The sequence below is a fragment of the Salvelinus sp. IW2-2015 genome, linkage group LG35 (assembly GCF_002910315.2).
Source record: "Salvelinus sp. IW2-2015 linkage group LG35, ASM291031v2, whole genome shotgun sequence".
NCBI classification, from domain to species: domain Eukaryota; kingdom Metazoa; phylum Chordata; class Actinopteri; order Salmoniformes; family Salmonidae; genus Salvelinus; species Salvelinus sp. IW2-2015.
Genome location: NC_036874.1, coordinates 12,064,961 through 12,080,364, shown reverse-complemented (window position 1 = coordinate 12,080,364; position 15,404 = coordinate 12,064,961). Strand labels below are relative to the sequence as shown.

Genomic DNA, 15,404 nt, shown 5'->3' with positions numbered 1-15,404 from the left:
TCTTCTCTCCTCCCCCTCTCCAGGTACACCCCGGTGGGTCGCTCCTTCTTCTCAGCCCCAGAGGGCTACGACCATCCTCTGGGAGGGGGGAGAGAGGTGTGGTTTGGTTTCCACCAGTCTGTACGTCCCGCCATGTGGAAGATGATGCTCAATATTGACGGTGAGGACGGCGCACATCACGTTGCAACCAATCCTAACCTTAACCATTTAGGCGGATAAAAAAAAATCTGGGGCCATATGGATCAGAGTAGGAGTTCTGATCTAGGATCAAGTCCCCCTGTCCATGTAATCTTATTCAATGTGATCTAAAGGGCTAAACTGGTGTTAGATCATCACTCCTACTCTGAGACGCTTTATGAATGYAGGCCCTGAACCTGTATCGGTGTTTGAGGCAACTTCTACCTAATATGGGAGGACTCCATTGTGGGTGTTGTGCCGCATGCTGGCAACAGGGTGGTTTAGAAAGAGGGTTCTGGTTATAGGTGGGTGGGCTGGCCGTAGGCTTTGTAGAAAGTGGATTTTGGGGGGGGGTGGCTCTTGCTTTGTGGAAACTGCCTAGGCTGTTGCTGTGGAGACGGAGGCACAGGGATCTGAAGGGCCCTGTGTGTTTGGGAGCTATTTTTGGTGGGCTGCTTTTGTTYTGKGGAGTGCCTGACTGTTCTCTCTGTCTTCGGGCCTCTCTCWCTCAGGCGGTTTTCCCGCTCTCCCTCTCTCGCAAATYATTTTGCTTCCTCTAGCCCCTCCCCCATTCGCCACCAAAGGGCAGAAAAGTCCAGCTGTCTGCAAATGATTCTTTTTCATTAGTTATTGTGTGTTCAAGGAATGAGGAGAATAGGCTCTAAAAGAGCRCGAAAGCAAAWAGGMACCAATGATCTGTTTTTATATCTCACCAGGGGACATGTATATAATCACACACACACACATCCTAGCTGAARATATAGCAACACTGAGAAAATGTACCGGTATATAAGCAACAAACAAAAATGTGCTCTATTTAAAACCCTTTCATTTTCACTCTCCCAAGAGTAATGTATCAGCACTATCGCAAACAGGCATCAAAACAAACATGAAATTGCTGATGTAATTTCCTGTTTATGGGGATAAGAACCCTACTGTCTCTGGGGAGAGTGACCGTGACCTGCACTCCCCATCATTTCTAATCGCATGTATGCTCCGGTCGTCAGCGTCGCTGTCAGACGTGGCCCTGACGTCACTGTGAAGTCAGCACAGTGTCAGTGCAGCATCTGTTTCCTCTCTTCTCATCTCTCCATTCAGGTGGAGAAAGCATTAGGGCCTTCAGCTAACGGCACATAAAGCCAGAGGGATGTTGGATGTTCCTCCTAGGTTTTATATCATGTTTGAGAGCCGTGTTGGCGTGTCCCTACCCTGAGGTACTTAGTGGTGTCCCTGGCTACAGGCCTTGAGCTGCTGTACTTGGTTTGATTTGAGATATAGGCCTAAATAGCAAAAGAATTATGATGAATGACAAATGGCTGCTTCTGGTGTGATGTATTTGGCAGACCAAGATCAATTCACATTTTGCATCTACAGTAAAGAGTTAGGGAGATTACTCTCGGTTTTGGCAGGTATTGCCAGTGATTGGTAATTCTGAGTGAGTGTGATCGAGTGTTTGATGGCCCTGTCTGTCCTGCAGTTTCTGCCACGGCCTTCTATAAAGCCCAGCCTGTGATCCAGTTCATGTGTGAGGTCCTGGACATCCACAACATAGACGAGCAGCCCCGACCTCTCACAGACTCCCACCGGGTCAAGTTCACCAAAGAAATCAAAGGTAGTGTATTTTGTGCGTGCGTTTGTCTGTGTGCGTGAAAGAGGATGTAAACTAGGCTTTTGGGCGTGCCTCTGTACACACATTTGTGTCATTCCCACGTCCCGGAGGTCCTAAAAGCTGCCACTGTCCTGTCCAGGTCTGAAGGTAGAGGTGACACACTGTGGAACCATGCGGAGGAAGTACCGCGTTTGCAACGTAACTCGGCGGCCCGCCAGCCATCAAACGTGAGTCAAGAGAGCCCCAGAGGGACGGTGGGGTGGGACTAGAAGTAGATGAGGTTGGGTGGAGTGGAACTAAGGAGAGAGTGGGGTGTGGTGGGACTAGGAGAGGACAGAGAGAGACTGGGAGATGCACATGGAGCCTGGGGTTTGTGTGGGGCGGGATGGGAGAGGAGCGTGCACTTGAATGTAGGATGACCTGTTCACAAGAATTCACCAGAACCACAAAATGTCTGAGTCAGATCCTTGTCTCGAGGTTAATGGGTGTTAGTCATCGTTGGCTAATATGCTATTACATGCAGCTGTTTATCTACTGCTGCTGCTGCTTTGCTTTCCAGCATCTACTGATGCTCAACATTTGAGAAGGATTTGTGAGGCCGTTTCTGTATCTTCACTGTATTGATCTTAACTAGAAATTGAAGACCACTTTAATTCACATTTTGATAACCTTAGTCTACGTAGACCCAGACTAGCCCCTCTTGCACAGCCGCCCCTTTCAATGTTAGTAAAGGTTGTTCTTAATGCTTGCCGTTCCATCTACCTGTTGTGGTCAGGTTCCCTCTGCAGCTGGAGAATGGTCAAACGGTGGAACGCACGGTGGCCCAGTACTTCAGAGAGAAGTACAGCCTGCAGCTCAAATATCCCCACCTGCCCTGCCTCCAGGTTGGTCAGGAGCAGAAACACACCTACCTGCCCCTGGAGGTGAGAAATATTCATTTCTTTGCCTGATTCACACTATAGGGCCGACCCAAACCGTACTGTGATGGCTCGGATATTGTCTTTTCACATTGTCCTTTTTAGCGTGGCTTCAGTTTGGCCAAATAGTGTGAATAAAATGCTTTGCAATATACTCAATGCTTTGGTGCTGTGTCCCTGCAGGTGTGTAACATAGTAGCAGGGCAGCGCTGCATCAAGAAACTGACAGATAATCAGACGTCCACTATGATCAAAGCCACGGCTCGCTCTGCACCTGACAGACAGGAGGAGATCAGCCGGCTGGTGAGTCAGTGGCGCCGCCTGGTAGCATGAAATCTTATTTACTTTTATACAACGTGTCGGTCTAATCCTGGATGCTGATTGGTTAACCCCATTCCAGACGGTGTCTATTCCACAAGTTAAAACCGGCTAAATCTATGAAGTTGAAATGCCTATTGACTCTGTTCCATCTGACTGCGCAATCCACGGTCTTGTCAGTTCAGCCAGGCAATTTATATACTAGATCTTCACTGTAAAAAGCATCTAGACATTATCTCCCATTTTCTTTTAGACTAGCGTTTAGTTTTCAACAGCGAAGATTTTCAATAACCTTGCTGTCTGACATTTGCAACATTGTTTCAATATTGAAATTCGATTTCCAGTTGTACAATGGTAATGAATGCTATCGGGGTGGGTGAGACAGACAGGCTGGCAACTTCTCTCAGCCAGTCGAAATCATTAATCAGCATCGTGTGCGTGTGTGCGCACACAGTACCAGTCAAAAGTTTGGACACCTACTCATTCAAGGGTTTTTCTTTATTTTTACTATTTTCTTCATGATATGGAATCATGTAGTAACCACAAGTGTTAAACAAATCAAAATATGTTTGAGATTCTTCAAAGTAGCCACCCTTTGCCTTTGACAGCTTTGCACACTATTGGCATTCTCTCAACCAGCTTCATGAGGTAGTCACCTGCAATGCTTTTCCAACAGTCTTGAAGGAGTTCCCACATATGCTGAGCATTTGTTGGACTGCAGAGTGAAGGAAAAGCAGCCAACTTATCCCAAACCATCTCAATTGTTTTGAGGTCGGTGTGATTTGTGGAGGCCAGGTAATCTGTTGCAGCACTCCATCACTCTCCTCCTTGGTCAAATAGCCGTTACACAGCCTAGAGGTGTGTTGGGGCATTGTCCTGTTGAAAAACAAATGATAGTCCCACTAAGCGCAAACCAGATGGGATGGTGTATCGTTTCAGAATGCTGTGGTATGCATGCTGGTTAAGTGTGCTGTGAATTCTAAATAAATCATTGTCACCAGCAACGCACCATCACACCTCCTCCATGCTTCACGATGGGAACCACACATGTGGAGATAATCCTTTCACCTACTCTGCGTCTCACAAAGACACGGCGGTTGGAACCAAAAATCTCAAATTTGGACTCATCAGACCAAAAACATTTTCTGGATTGACTGACCTTCATGTCTTAAAGTAATGACGGACTGTCGTTTCTCTTTGCTTATTTGAACTGTTCTTGCCATAATATGAACTTGGTCTTTTACCAAATAGGGCTATCTTCTGTATACCACCCCTACCTTGTCACAACTGATTGGCTCAAACGCATTAAAAAGGAAAGAAATTCCACATTCTTTTTAAAAGGCACACCTGTCAATTATAAATGCATTCCAGGTGACTACCTCATGAAGCTGTTTGAGAGAATGCCAAGAATGTGCGAAATTGTCATCAAGGAAAATGGTGGCTGCATTGAAGAATCAAATATAAAATATATTTTGAATAATTTAACACTTTTTTTGGTTACTACATGATTCCTACATGTGTTGACTACATGTGTTATTTCATAGTTTTGATGTCTTCACTATTATTCTACAATGTAGAAAATAGTCAAATACAGAAAAACCCTTGAATGAGTAGGTGTGTCCAAACATTTGACTGGTACTGTATATGAGGAAATGTCAATAGAAAAACATAATGCAGCTGGTTTGCTGTATTTTGGCTACACTGTTTGACGTGACTGTGTTAGCCAAAGTTGGCTGGCTAGCTAGCAAGGGATAAAAATGTGGCCAGCCATCATGGCAACGGAACATTTAGAACAAACGACTGGGTTGCGTCCATAGATTTAGAACAAAAAGACTTAGCGACTGGGTGGCTGGCCACCGAACCGATAGAACGAATGACCAGCCGGGTTGGGTAGCAACCATAGATTTTTGTCGGGACTATATCTTGTGAAAGGATGAAATGGTATGAATAAGTTGATCTAAAGAAAGGTCATGAAAATGTCAATCATTATTTGAATATGTTGGTAATGCCCTCAACCGGTGTTTTGGAGGATGTGTTGGTACGGTTTGCCGAAACGTCTCAGAGTAGGAGAGCTAATCTAGGATCAGGTCCCCTGTCTTGTTCTTTATGATCTAAAAGGCTAAACTGATCTTAGATCGGCACTCCTACTCTGAGACGCTTAATGAATACGGGCCCAGGTCAGTTTTAATTGAGGTCAGTGAAAGGCCAGGTCGGAGATGGTATTGTTGGCTAGTTGTCACCAGCACACTGCCTGGCCATGGTGTTTTCTGGAGGATGAGAGAGGCTAACACCGCTGCCATTAGACTCCATCAGATGGCATTTCATTCAGGCTCTGCTTCGGTCACCTTATTAAATGGACTTCCGATCTCCCACCTGGGATTAAAACATACCTCTGGCTGATAGTACACTGCCAGAGACAAACTTCTAATTTAGATGCAGAGAAGCGTCAGTGAATAGTAACTGAATTATAGTGTGGGTGGAATAACTGTGAAATATGCCGAAGGATTGGACAAACCGAGGGGGAAGTTTGACAATGTTTTAAAGATGTCTAAGGTTATTTCAGGATGTTGCGTGTGATAGAATTCTGGGGAAAATGTGAACTAAAAACAATCTACAAACTTGTGAGTTGTCTCACCATCAAAACCTCCTCAAACCTGGGTCATATTCATTAGGGCATTCCGTACCAAATGAATGTGTTTTTATTTTTGGACAAGTTGAGTGTTTCTAATAGGAGTAGTTTGTTTTTTCTTCTGTTTTAGTGCATTGTGAATATGACACTACCTTCTGGATACCAACTTACCTCACCACCCTAAACACCCCTTTCTCTGTCTCTCTGTGTGTGTGACCCCTGCAGGTGCGTAGTGCCAACTACGAGGCTGACCCCTTTGTGCAGGAGTTCCAGTTCAAGGTGCGCGACGAGATGGCCCACGTGACTGGGCGCGTGCTGCCCGCCCCCATGCTGCAATACGGCGGCAGGGTGAGCACAGAGCACTTTATGGTACCCTTCCTTTAAATCACGCTCCATACTCTGTTTGACACGCTACCTACCCTTGCTATATGAGGGAACTAACCCCCTTGCTTTGGTTTGATTTGATACGTTTGTCTTTCCCCTCTGTGAATCGTCTAGGAGTAGGTGTGCTGATCTAGGATCAGGTCCCCCTCTTCTTCATAGTGATTTCAAAGACAAAATTGATCCTAGTTCGGCACGCCTACTCTAGGACACTTTGAATACAGGCTTGTCTGTGTGGATTAATATAAGCTAGTAGTCTTTGCTCAATGCTAACACGGCTACAGCATTTCTCATTTCTGCTTTTATTGAGAATGCATAGTACAGATCGTGATGACATAATATGCTATGACTCCATTTAGCTTCCTTTTGTGGTGTTTATGCTTTTAATTTTGTAAAGAAAAATTGTAGCTCACTCACTTTGGTTTGCAATTTCACTTTTTGTGGTTTGTGAGAGTAGATGACACATTAGTGGGATTTTACTGAAAACAGTCAAATCAAATTTTAAGCCTTAATCCCAGACCCAGTTTTGCATTCAAACATTTTAAAGTGATTAGGACTGCCCAAGGAGAACTCCAATAAATCCGTTTTTCTGGATGAGGTCAGCCAAAACATTCTGGTTTCATTTTGTTAAGACACTCCAGGACCTGACTTGTTTTCATATTTCTACCTTGTCTGTAAGTTACTAAACCATGTACGTAAACAGCATATTTGGTGCATATTTTCAAATAAAATTTTATCAAATTCAGATTTTTAACTATATAAACAAATTTTGTGAAGGCTAAATTTGGAGAATGCAGATGATTCTGAAGCTGGGAAATGAGTTGGCGTGTTGGAAGAGTCTGACTTTCAGGAAATAAATGGCCATTAAAGTGAAGTACAATGAATTTACCTTACCAATCGCAAAACACCTATTGAGACCTAATCACGATCTCTTCAAATGAAGTTACTACGTATACACTGCCTTCGGAAAGTGTTCAGACCCCATGACCTTTTCCACATTTTGTACGTTACAGCCTTATACTAAAATGTTTTCATTTGTTTGAGGAAAAACCATCTACACACACTACCCCATAGTGACAAAAGGAAAACTGGTTTTTAGAATTTTTTGCAAATTTATATATATTTTTTTAAATCACATTTACATAAGTATTCAGACCCTTTACTAAGTACCTTGTTGAAGCACCTTTGGCAGTTATTACAGCCTCGAGTCTACTTGGGTATGACGCTAAAAGCTTGGCACATCTGTATTTGGGGAGTTTCTCCCATTCTTCTCTGCAGATCCTCTCAAGCTCTGTCAGGTTGGATGGGGAGCGTTGCTGCACAGATATTTTCAGGTCTCCAGAGATGTTCGATCGGGTTCATGTTCGGCCTTTGGCTGGGCCACTCAAGGACATTCAGAGTCCTGATGCCACTCCTGCGTTCTCTTGGCTGTGTGCTTAGGGTCGTTGTCCTGTTGGAAGGTGAACCTTCGCCCCAGTCTGAGGTCCTGAACCTGCTCGAGTGCTTTCATCAAGGATCTCTTTGTACTTTGCTCCGTTCATCTATCCCTCGATCCTGGCTAGTCTCGTAGTCCTTGCCGCTGAACAAGAACCCCACAGCATGATGCTGCCTTCACCGTACGGATAGTGCCAGGCTTCCTCCAGACGTGATGCTTGGCATTCTGTCCAAAGAGTTCAATCTTGGTTTCATCAGACCAGATAATCTTGTTTATCATGGTCTGAGTGTCTTTAGGTGCCTTTTGGCAAACGCCAAGCGGGCTGTCATGTGCCTTTTACTGAGGAGTGGCTTCCGTCTGGCCACTCAACCATAAAGGCCTGATTTGGTGGAATGCTGTATGGTTGAGATGGTTGTCTTTCTGGATGGTTCTCCCATCTCCACAGAGGAACTCTGGAGCTCTGTCAGTGACCATCAGGTTCTTGGTCACCTCCCTGACCAAGGCCTTTCTCCCCCGATTGCTCACTTTGGCCAGGTGGCCAGCTCTAGGAAGTGTCTTGGTGTTTGCGAACATCTTCCATTTAAAAAAATGGAGGCCACTGTGTTCTTGAGGACCTTCAATGTTGCAGAAATAGTTTGGTACCCTTCCCCAGATCTGTGCCTCGACACAATCCTATCTTGAAGCTCTACGGACAATTCCTTTGACCTCATGGCTTGTTTTTTTTCTCTGACAAGCACTGTCAACTGTGGGACTTTTTATATAGACAGGTATGTGCCTTTCCAAATCATGTCCAATCAATTGAATTTACCACAGGTGGACTGGACTCCAAGTTGTTGAAACATCTCAAGGATGATCAATGGAAGCATGATGCACCTGAGCTCAATTTCGAGTCTCATAGCAAAGGAGCTGAATACTTATGCAAATAAAGTATTTCTGTTATTTTTAATACATTAGCAAAAATGTCTAAAACCTGTTTTGTCATTATGGGCTATTGTGTCGATTGCTGAGGATTTGTTTTTAAATGTATACATTTTAGAATAAGGCTATAACGTAACAAAGTGGTAAAGTCAAGGGGTCTGAATACTTTCCGAAGGCACTGTAGTTTGTAATGGCCTTTTAAATGATTTAGAGTTAATTACATGTAGTGAGCTTTGAAATGATGTCCATTTTTGAATGTGGTTAAAATTCATGACATTTTGATGTTAGTATGATGATTAGACAAACAAAATAAAATATGTGTACATAGTTTTGGACATTTGTTTACTCTTTGAAAGTACTAATATTAAAGACCCAAATATATAGATGCAAAAAAAATGTAATTTCAGCCTGTGGTGCCTTGACTTAAAGGGTTAATGTAAAGGTTAGGAGCAGTATATTTTTGCCACTTTCATTGTTGAAATGCTCAAATATTCGTACAACATTTTCAGGACATTTTGAAGCAGTTTTGGGGGGGGGGGACATTTTAAAACACAGCACCTGTCTTTCAGTCTATATGTGTGTGTGTTTTTAAATTGGACTATGTACCCATAAAGTGTTGGTGTCTACATGCAATTTTGTGTCATTTCTACATGTGTGCCTGCATGACTTTCTGAAGTGTCTGCATGTCCTACTCCATTGGGTGTATGTGGTTACTGTGCACTTTTTTCTATCCTCGTAGGGACCTGAAATCTCCAAATGTCCCCAATGGGGACATTTCCCACATCCCCATGATGACAAATGCTATTTTATGCTGTTTCGGCTTACAATTAGGGTTAGGGAAAATAGGATTTTTAATGGAAATACATTTTTAGTTCCCCACAAGGATAGAAAAACAAGTGTGTGTTTGCGCAAAAGTGTGTGTGTGTACACGCAGCAGATCAACCGTACTACACTGTGATTTCAGAACCGGACAGTGGCCACCCCAAGTCACGGGGTGTGGGACATGAGGGGCAAACAGTTCCACACGGGAGTAGAGATCAAGATGTGGGCCATCGCATGTTTCGCCACACAGAGGCAGTGTCGCGAGGAGATCCTCAAGTAAGAACCAACCAGTCTTATCTGTTTCACCCACTTACTATGTGTACAACTGGGTTATGCTCGTTAGGGCACACCGTGGCAAAATGTTTAACGGAAAACAAAAATGAGCGTTTCTTATTGGTCCAGTTAGTCCCGCCCTGTTTCAGTACATTTTCTTCCATTTGGTCCCTAATAAACATAACCCCCCTATTCATTAAGCAGCTTCTCACATAGCCACAGGGATATATGGAAAGGAATCCCTCCCTGCTACGGATGTGTTGTTGGAGGTGGCCTTCCAGATAAGAAAGTGATCCTTGTGTAATTAGTTTGTCCTCTACGCCTCCGATACAACCTTGTTAGAATTTACACAGCCACTCTCAAGGATGACATTACTAAACCACTCCCTAACCAACCAGATTATATTTGGTCTTTACAACCTTCCTTTTTTCCCTCCTCCCCCTCCCTCATTCCTCTTTCCCTCCTTAATTCCTCCATCCATTACCCACCTCCTTCTATAGGGGTTTCACAGACCAGCTGCGTAAGATCTCCAAGGATGCTGGGATGCCCATCCAGGGCCAGCCGTGTTTCTGTAAATACGCCCAGGGAGCCGACAGTGTGGAGCCCATGTTCAGGCACCTGAAGAACACCTACTCTGGACTGCAGCTCATCATCGTCATCCTGCCCGGAAAGACTCCCGTCTACGGTAGGCGGCACCCGTAGACATACATATTCACATGATGTTCATTGGAATCAATCAAATTTATTCATAAAGCCCTTCTTACTTCAGCTGATGTCACAAAGTGCTGAACAGAAACCCAGCCTAATACCCCAAACAGCGCAGGTGTAGAAGCACGGTGGCTAGGGAAAAACTCCCTAGAAAGGCTGGAACCTAGGAAGAAACCTAGAGGGACCAGGCTGTGAGGGGTGGCCAGTCCTCTTCTGGCTGTGCCGAGGTAGACTCTTTGCGTTCACCTTCACACTCCTGGGCCAGACGACACTCAATCATAGGACCTACTGAAGAGATGACTCTTCAATAAAGACTTAAAGGTCGAGACCGAGTCTGCATATCTCACATGGATAGGCAGACCATTCCATGAAAATGGAGCTCTATAGGAGAAAGCCCTGCCTCCAGCTGTTTGCTTAGAAAATCTAGGGACAGTAAGGAGGCCTGTGTCTTGTGACCGTAGCGTACATGTAGGTATGTACGGCAGGAACAAATCGGAAAGATGGGTAGGAGCAAGCCCATGTAATGCTTTGTAGGTTAGCAGTAAAACCTTAATCAGCCCGAGCCTTAACAGGAAGCCAAAGTAGAGGCTAGCACTGGTCCTAAAACGGAGCCTTGAGGAACACTGAAATTTACAGTCACCTTATCCATGCTGATTCACTGTAACATTTTCTGTATCTATATATAATAGTTCTAGCAAAGCATCTACTATTCTTTGAAACTCTTGTGTTGCTGAAGCAGCTTTGATAAGGGATGTGTACTGTTGTATGTTACCAAACAGATGTACACTCTGTTATCTATCAATACCTTCCCTTTTTAAAGCATAGGTGGTACTTTACTCTTTACTTCCCTAATCTGACTGACTGTTAATTGCACAGAGGTTGATTGATCACTGCCTCTTACTGGTCCTGTGTAGCGGAGGTGAAGAGGGTGGGAGATACTCTCCTAGGAATGGCCACTCAGTGTGTCCAGGTGAAGAACGTGGTGAAGACGTCCCCCCAGACCCTCTCCAACCTCTGCCTTAAGATCAATGTCAAGCTGGGGGGTATCAACAATATCCTGGTGCCTCACCAACGGTACGTGGCCACCGTGGCTGGAAGATAGAAGGACTGGAATGACCATACAAATATTTTTAATCAGCTGAAGAAAGCACATTTTCTTGAGGAAATGTACGTACCTTTTCTAATTTAGGCATACTTATCTTCCATTAGAAGTGTGCACCACTTCGTTTTGAGACGTGAAGTGGGGCATCCGTTTAAACTGTAAATTAACTTTGTTAGGCCTTAGAACTTACTACAATAGTCCATATCTGTTTCAAATACTGTATGTAAGAGAATGTTTTATTTTTTTGTACACACAAATTACATCAATAGCAATCTCCCAATCAAGTGTCCTCCAATTTATGATTCACATAATGTACTAAACTCTTAATCATATTAGAGACCCTTTGTTTGAACTCTGTCCTCATTGGTCCTTCCCTCTTCCTCCACCCAGACCCTCAGTATTCCAGCAGCCAATCATCTTCCTGGGGGCGGACGTTACACACCCCCCTGCTGGAGACGGGAAGAAGCCCTCCATCGCTGCAGTGAGTTCACTTAACTCCTATTGGCCTATACCAGGGATTCTTGAACTCATTTAGCCCAGGGGCCAAATTTTATATCTTTTTTACTATTCCAACCATGGGCTACATTTACTAAGATAACCGCAGGCTGCATTTAAATAGGCTCGCGGAGCCGCATCTGGCCTGCGAACTACATGTTTGAGACTTCTGTGGCCTGGTCTATACTGTATCGCCAATGCATTCAAGTTCATAATGTTTGTGCAGAGCTATTCAATTTGCGCAGCGCTGGTGTTTGTGTGTCTCACACACACACTCTCTCTGTCCCACCCTGTTTCTCTCTATACATCTCCAGGTGGTCGGCAGTATGGACGCCCACCCCAGCAGGTACTGTGCCACAGTGAGGGTCCAGAGGCCCAGGCAGGAGGTGATCCAGGATCTGGCCTCTATGGTCCGAGAACTGCTGATCCAGTTCTACAAGTCGACCCGCTACAAGCCCACCAGGATCATCTTCTACAGGGACGGAGTGTCAGAGGGCCAGTTCAGACAGGTGAGCAAAGGCCAAGTGACTATCCTGGGGGGAAAAATGAAAGTCGCTCTCCGCCTCCAGAACTTCAGAAACTAGAGGGTCAAAGGTTGCAAGTCAAATGTTGCGTGCCTCTTTAATTAAACTGATAAAGTTCGGTAGATGTCCTATCTGTCTAAGTAAACCATTGATGCCCATCATGAAGATCCACTAAGAGGACATTAGAATAACATGCATGGGCTGTGACCTGTATGTAAGTGTAAACACTTATTTACCTGCCCCTTAGTCAGATGGTGGTTAAAGGGTGCAATGTTAAAGCCTATATCATCCGCCTCAACAGGTGCGAACTAGGAAAAACTTGCCCATAACGGAGATGGAGGACATTCAAAGTCATATCGTCAATAAGGAATGTTTTTAACCCCGTTTTATCCCTCTGCCCACCCCAGGTGTTGTACTACGAGCTGCTGGCCATCCGCGAGGCCTGCATTGGCTTAGAGAAGGACTACCAGCCCGGCATCACCTACATCGTGGTCCAGAAACGCCACCACACCCGCCTCTTCTGTGCCGACCGCAACGAAAGGGTGAGTGGGCCCACTTTTCCTTCCGGCCACCCTCCCAGCTACCTTAGAGTCATTCTGAGATAATACCCATGCCTGAGTCACACTATGGGGCCAAATCACACCCAAACTGGGCTGACTCTTACATTTTCTTCTAACACCGTTCCAACAGCTTTAGTAGATGCGTAACCAGGCCAGCTCACTACAGTTTGACTCAACTCTGTTTGGCACAGCAGTGTGATAAGCCCTTTATAGATTAGGGGGGGAACTGTGTGTTACAGAGTTGGTCCGTGGTCTTTATTTACCGCTCTAAATGGTTGTCCTAATTATCCAATTAGATTGTTGTCAATGGGCCTGCTCTCCTCACCCCTGGTAATTATATTCCATTATAGCATTAGGCCTGATGTGAATTGACGGACCTGGAGTGCCATTTGAGGCCTGGGAGAGCAGGGTTTTGGAGTTATCACCTTGTTTACAAGTGAAGTGAACTTTGACGGACAGGGAGAAATCAATTTAGTCATTATTCTGGTCATTTGTAGACTACATCATTCAGAGCTGTGGAGATAAGGCGGCGCGCAATTGGCCCAGCGTCGTTAGGGTTTGGTCGGGGTAGGCCGTCATTGTAAATAAGAATTTGTTCATAACCGACTTGCCTAGTTAAATAAAGGTAAATATAAAAAATAAACACTACACCTCCCTCCGTTCGTTCACTTTCTTACGTCATTAAATGAGTCCAAGGGGAAAGTTCAATGAATGGATGTGTGTGTCTGGTGTTGAATTAGAACAGGACAGATGGAAAGATTGTTTTTAACATTGGCAGTTATTAATAATAACTCCAAATCGACATCTTCTCTTCGTTCAGGTTGGACGTAGTGGAAACATTCCTGCTGGCACCACGGTGGACACGGACATCACGCACCCCTACGAGTTTGACTTTTACCTCTGCAGTCATGCTGGAATACAGGTACTGCAGCATTCACCATCTGTTCATCTAGCCTGCTTCCTCACTGCACTTTACTCCCAGGAAATGACTTTATGAATTCTCAGGAAATATGCCTGCATTTTAGAATTTAAACACACTTTATTCATACTGTTTTGGTTTTTGGTAGGTGAACAGTTCTTTACTGAAACTAAGCTACCAAATCCTCTATGGTTTTCAAGATGAAGAAAATTTGACTAAATTTGTAAATAAGTAGGCCTATAGTTAATTCTAAAACCCAATTGTCCCGAATTTTAGTTGAAAGCCATTGTCTTTCTACATCAGTTTTTATACCACATCTCTATTAAATCCCCAAATTGAGGCTGTGTAGTATCTGTAACGTCTGCTGTCTACTGTCCCCAGGGCACCAGTCGGCCCTCCCACTACCACGTCCTGTGGGACGACAACTGCTTCACGGCCGACGAGTTCCAGCTGCTCACCTACCAGCTGTGCCACACCTACGTGCGCTGTACCCGCTCCGTCTCCATCCCTGCGCCAGCCTACTACGCCCACCTGGTGGCCTTCCGTGCTCGCTACCATCTGGTGGACAAGGAGCACGACAGGTGATTGGCAGGGATGGGGGGTGGGGGTTACTCTATCACTGCACAAAACAGTCTGGTTTAGTCTTTCTGCAAGCTTCGCCTCTGTTGTGCTCAATTCTACGTTTCATATTTCCTATCTATTTTGGGCGAGATGTACAGTATTGCAGTACTATTTTTTGTGTGTGTTCTACTGCCCCAAGGCAGCGCTAGATATTATACTGCCCCAAGGCAGCGCTAGATATTATACTGCCCCAAGGCAGCGCTAGATATTATACTGCCCCAGAAAGCAGCGCTAGATATTAATACTGCCCCAGACGGCAGCGCTAGATATTAATACTGCCCCAGACGGCAGCGCTAGATATTATACTGCCCCAGACGGCAGCGCTAGATATTATACTGCCCCAGACGGCAGCGTCGTAGATATTATACTGCCCCAGAGGCAGCGCTAGATATATACTGCCCCAGACGGGCAGCGCTAGATATTATACTGACCGAGACGGCCAGAGCTAGATATATAATGACCCAGCGGCAGCGGTAGATATTATTACTGACCCAGACGGCAGCGCTAGATATTATACTGACCCAGACGGAGCGCTAGATATATACTGCCCAGACGCAGCGCTAGATATTATACTGACCCAGACGGCAGCGCTAGATATTATACTGACCCGACGGCAGCGCTAGATATTATACTGACCCAGACGGCAGCGCTAGATTTATACTGCCCAGACGGCAGCGCTAGATATTATACTGCCCCAGACGGCAGCGCTAGATATTATGCTGCCCCAGACGGCAGCGCTAGATATATACTGCCAGACGCAGCGCTAGATATTATACTGACCGAACGGCAGCGCTAGATATTATAATGACCCAGACGGCAGCGCTAGATATTATACTGACCCAGACGGCAGCGCTAGATATTATACTGACCCAGACGGGAGCGCTAGATATTATACTGACCCAGACGGCAGAGCTAGATATTATACTGACCCAGACGGCAGCGCTAGATATTATACTGACCCAGAGGCACGCTAATATTATACTGACCCAGACGGCA

General features: G+C 45.0%; 1 protein-coding gene across 2 annotated transcripts in view; it reads left to right on the top strand.

Moving 5' to 3' along the window:
• Positions 1 to 15,404, top strand: part of LOC111958909 (protein argonaute-3) — a 35,788-nt gene that overhangs the window by 14,221 nt on the left and 6,163 nt on the right. The window contains exons 5-18 of one of the 2 annotated variants that reach the window (XM_023980250.2): positions 24 to 160; positions 1,655 to 1,789; positions 1,926 to 2,013; positions 2,562 to 2,709; positions 2,887 to 3,006; positions 5,876 to 5,998; positions 9,349 to 9,482; positions 9,980 to 10,164; positions 11,102 to 11,261; positions 11,680 to 11,770; positions 12,099 to 12,293; positions 12,716 to 12,850; positions 13,689 to 13,790; positions 14,169 to 14,368. In XM_023980250.2, the coding sequence (XP_023836018.1) occupies positions 24 to 160; positions 1,655 to 1,789; positions 1,926 to 2,013; positions 2,562 to 2,709; positions 2,887 to 3,006; positions 5,876 to 5,998; positions 9,349 to 9,482; positions 9,980 to 10,164; positions 11,102 to 11,261; positions 11,680 to 11,770; positions 12,099 to 12,293; positions 12,716 to 12,850; positions 13,689 to 13,790; positions 14,169 to 14,368 (1,953 nt within the window). Of the gene's footprint in view, positions 1 to 23; positions 161 to 1,654; positions 1,790 to 1,925; positions 2,014 to 2,561; positions 2,710 to 2,886; positions 3,007 to 5,875; positions 6,020 to 9,348; positions 9,483 to 9,979; positions 10,165 to 11,101; positions 11,262 to 11,679; positions 11,771 to 12,098; positions 12,294 to 12,715; positions 12,851 to 13,688; positions 13,791 to 14,168; positions 14,369 to 15,404 lie in introns of both variants that reach the window. The other variant, XM_023980249.2, reaches the window with a different exon arrangement.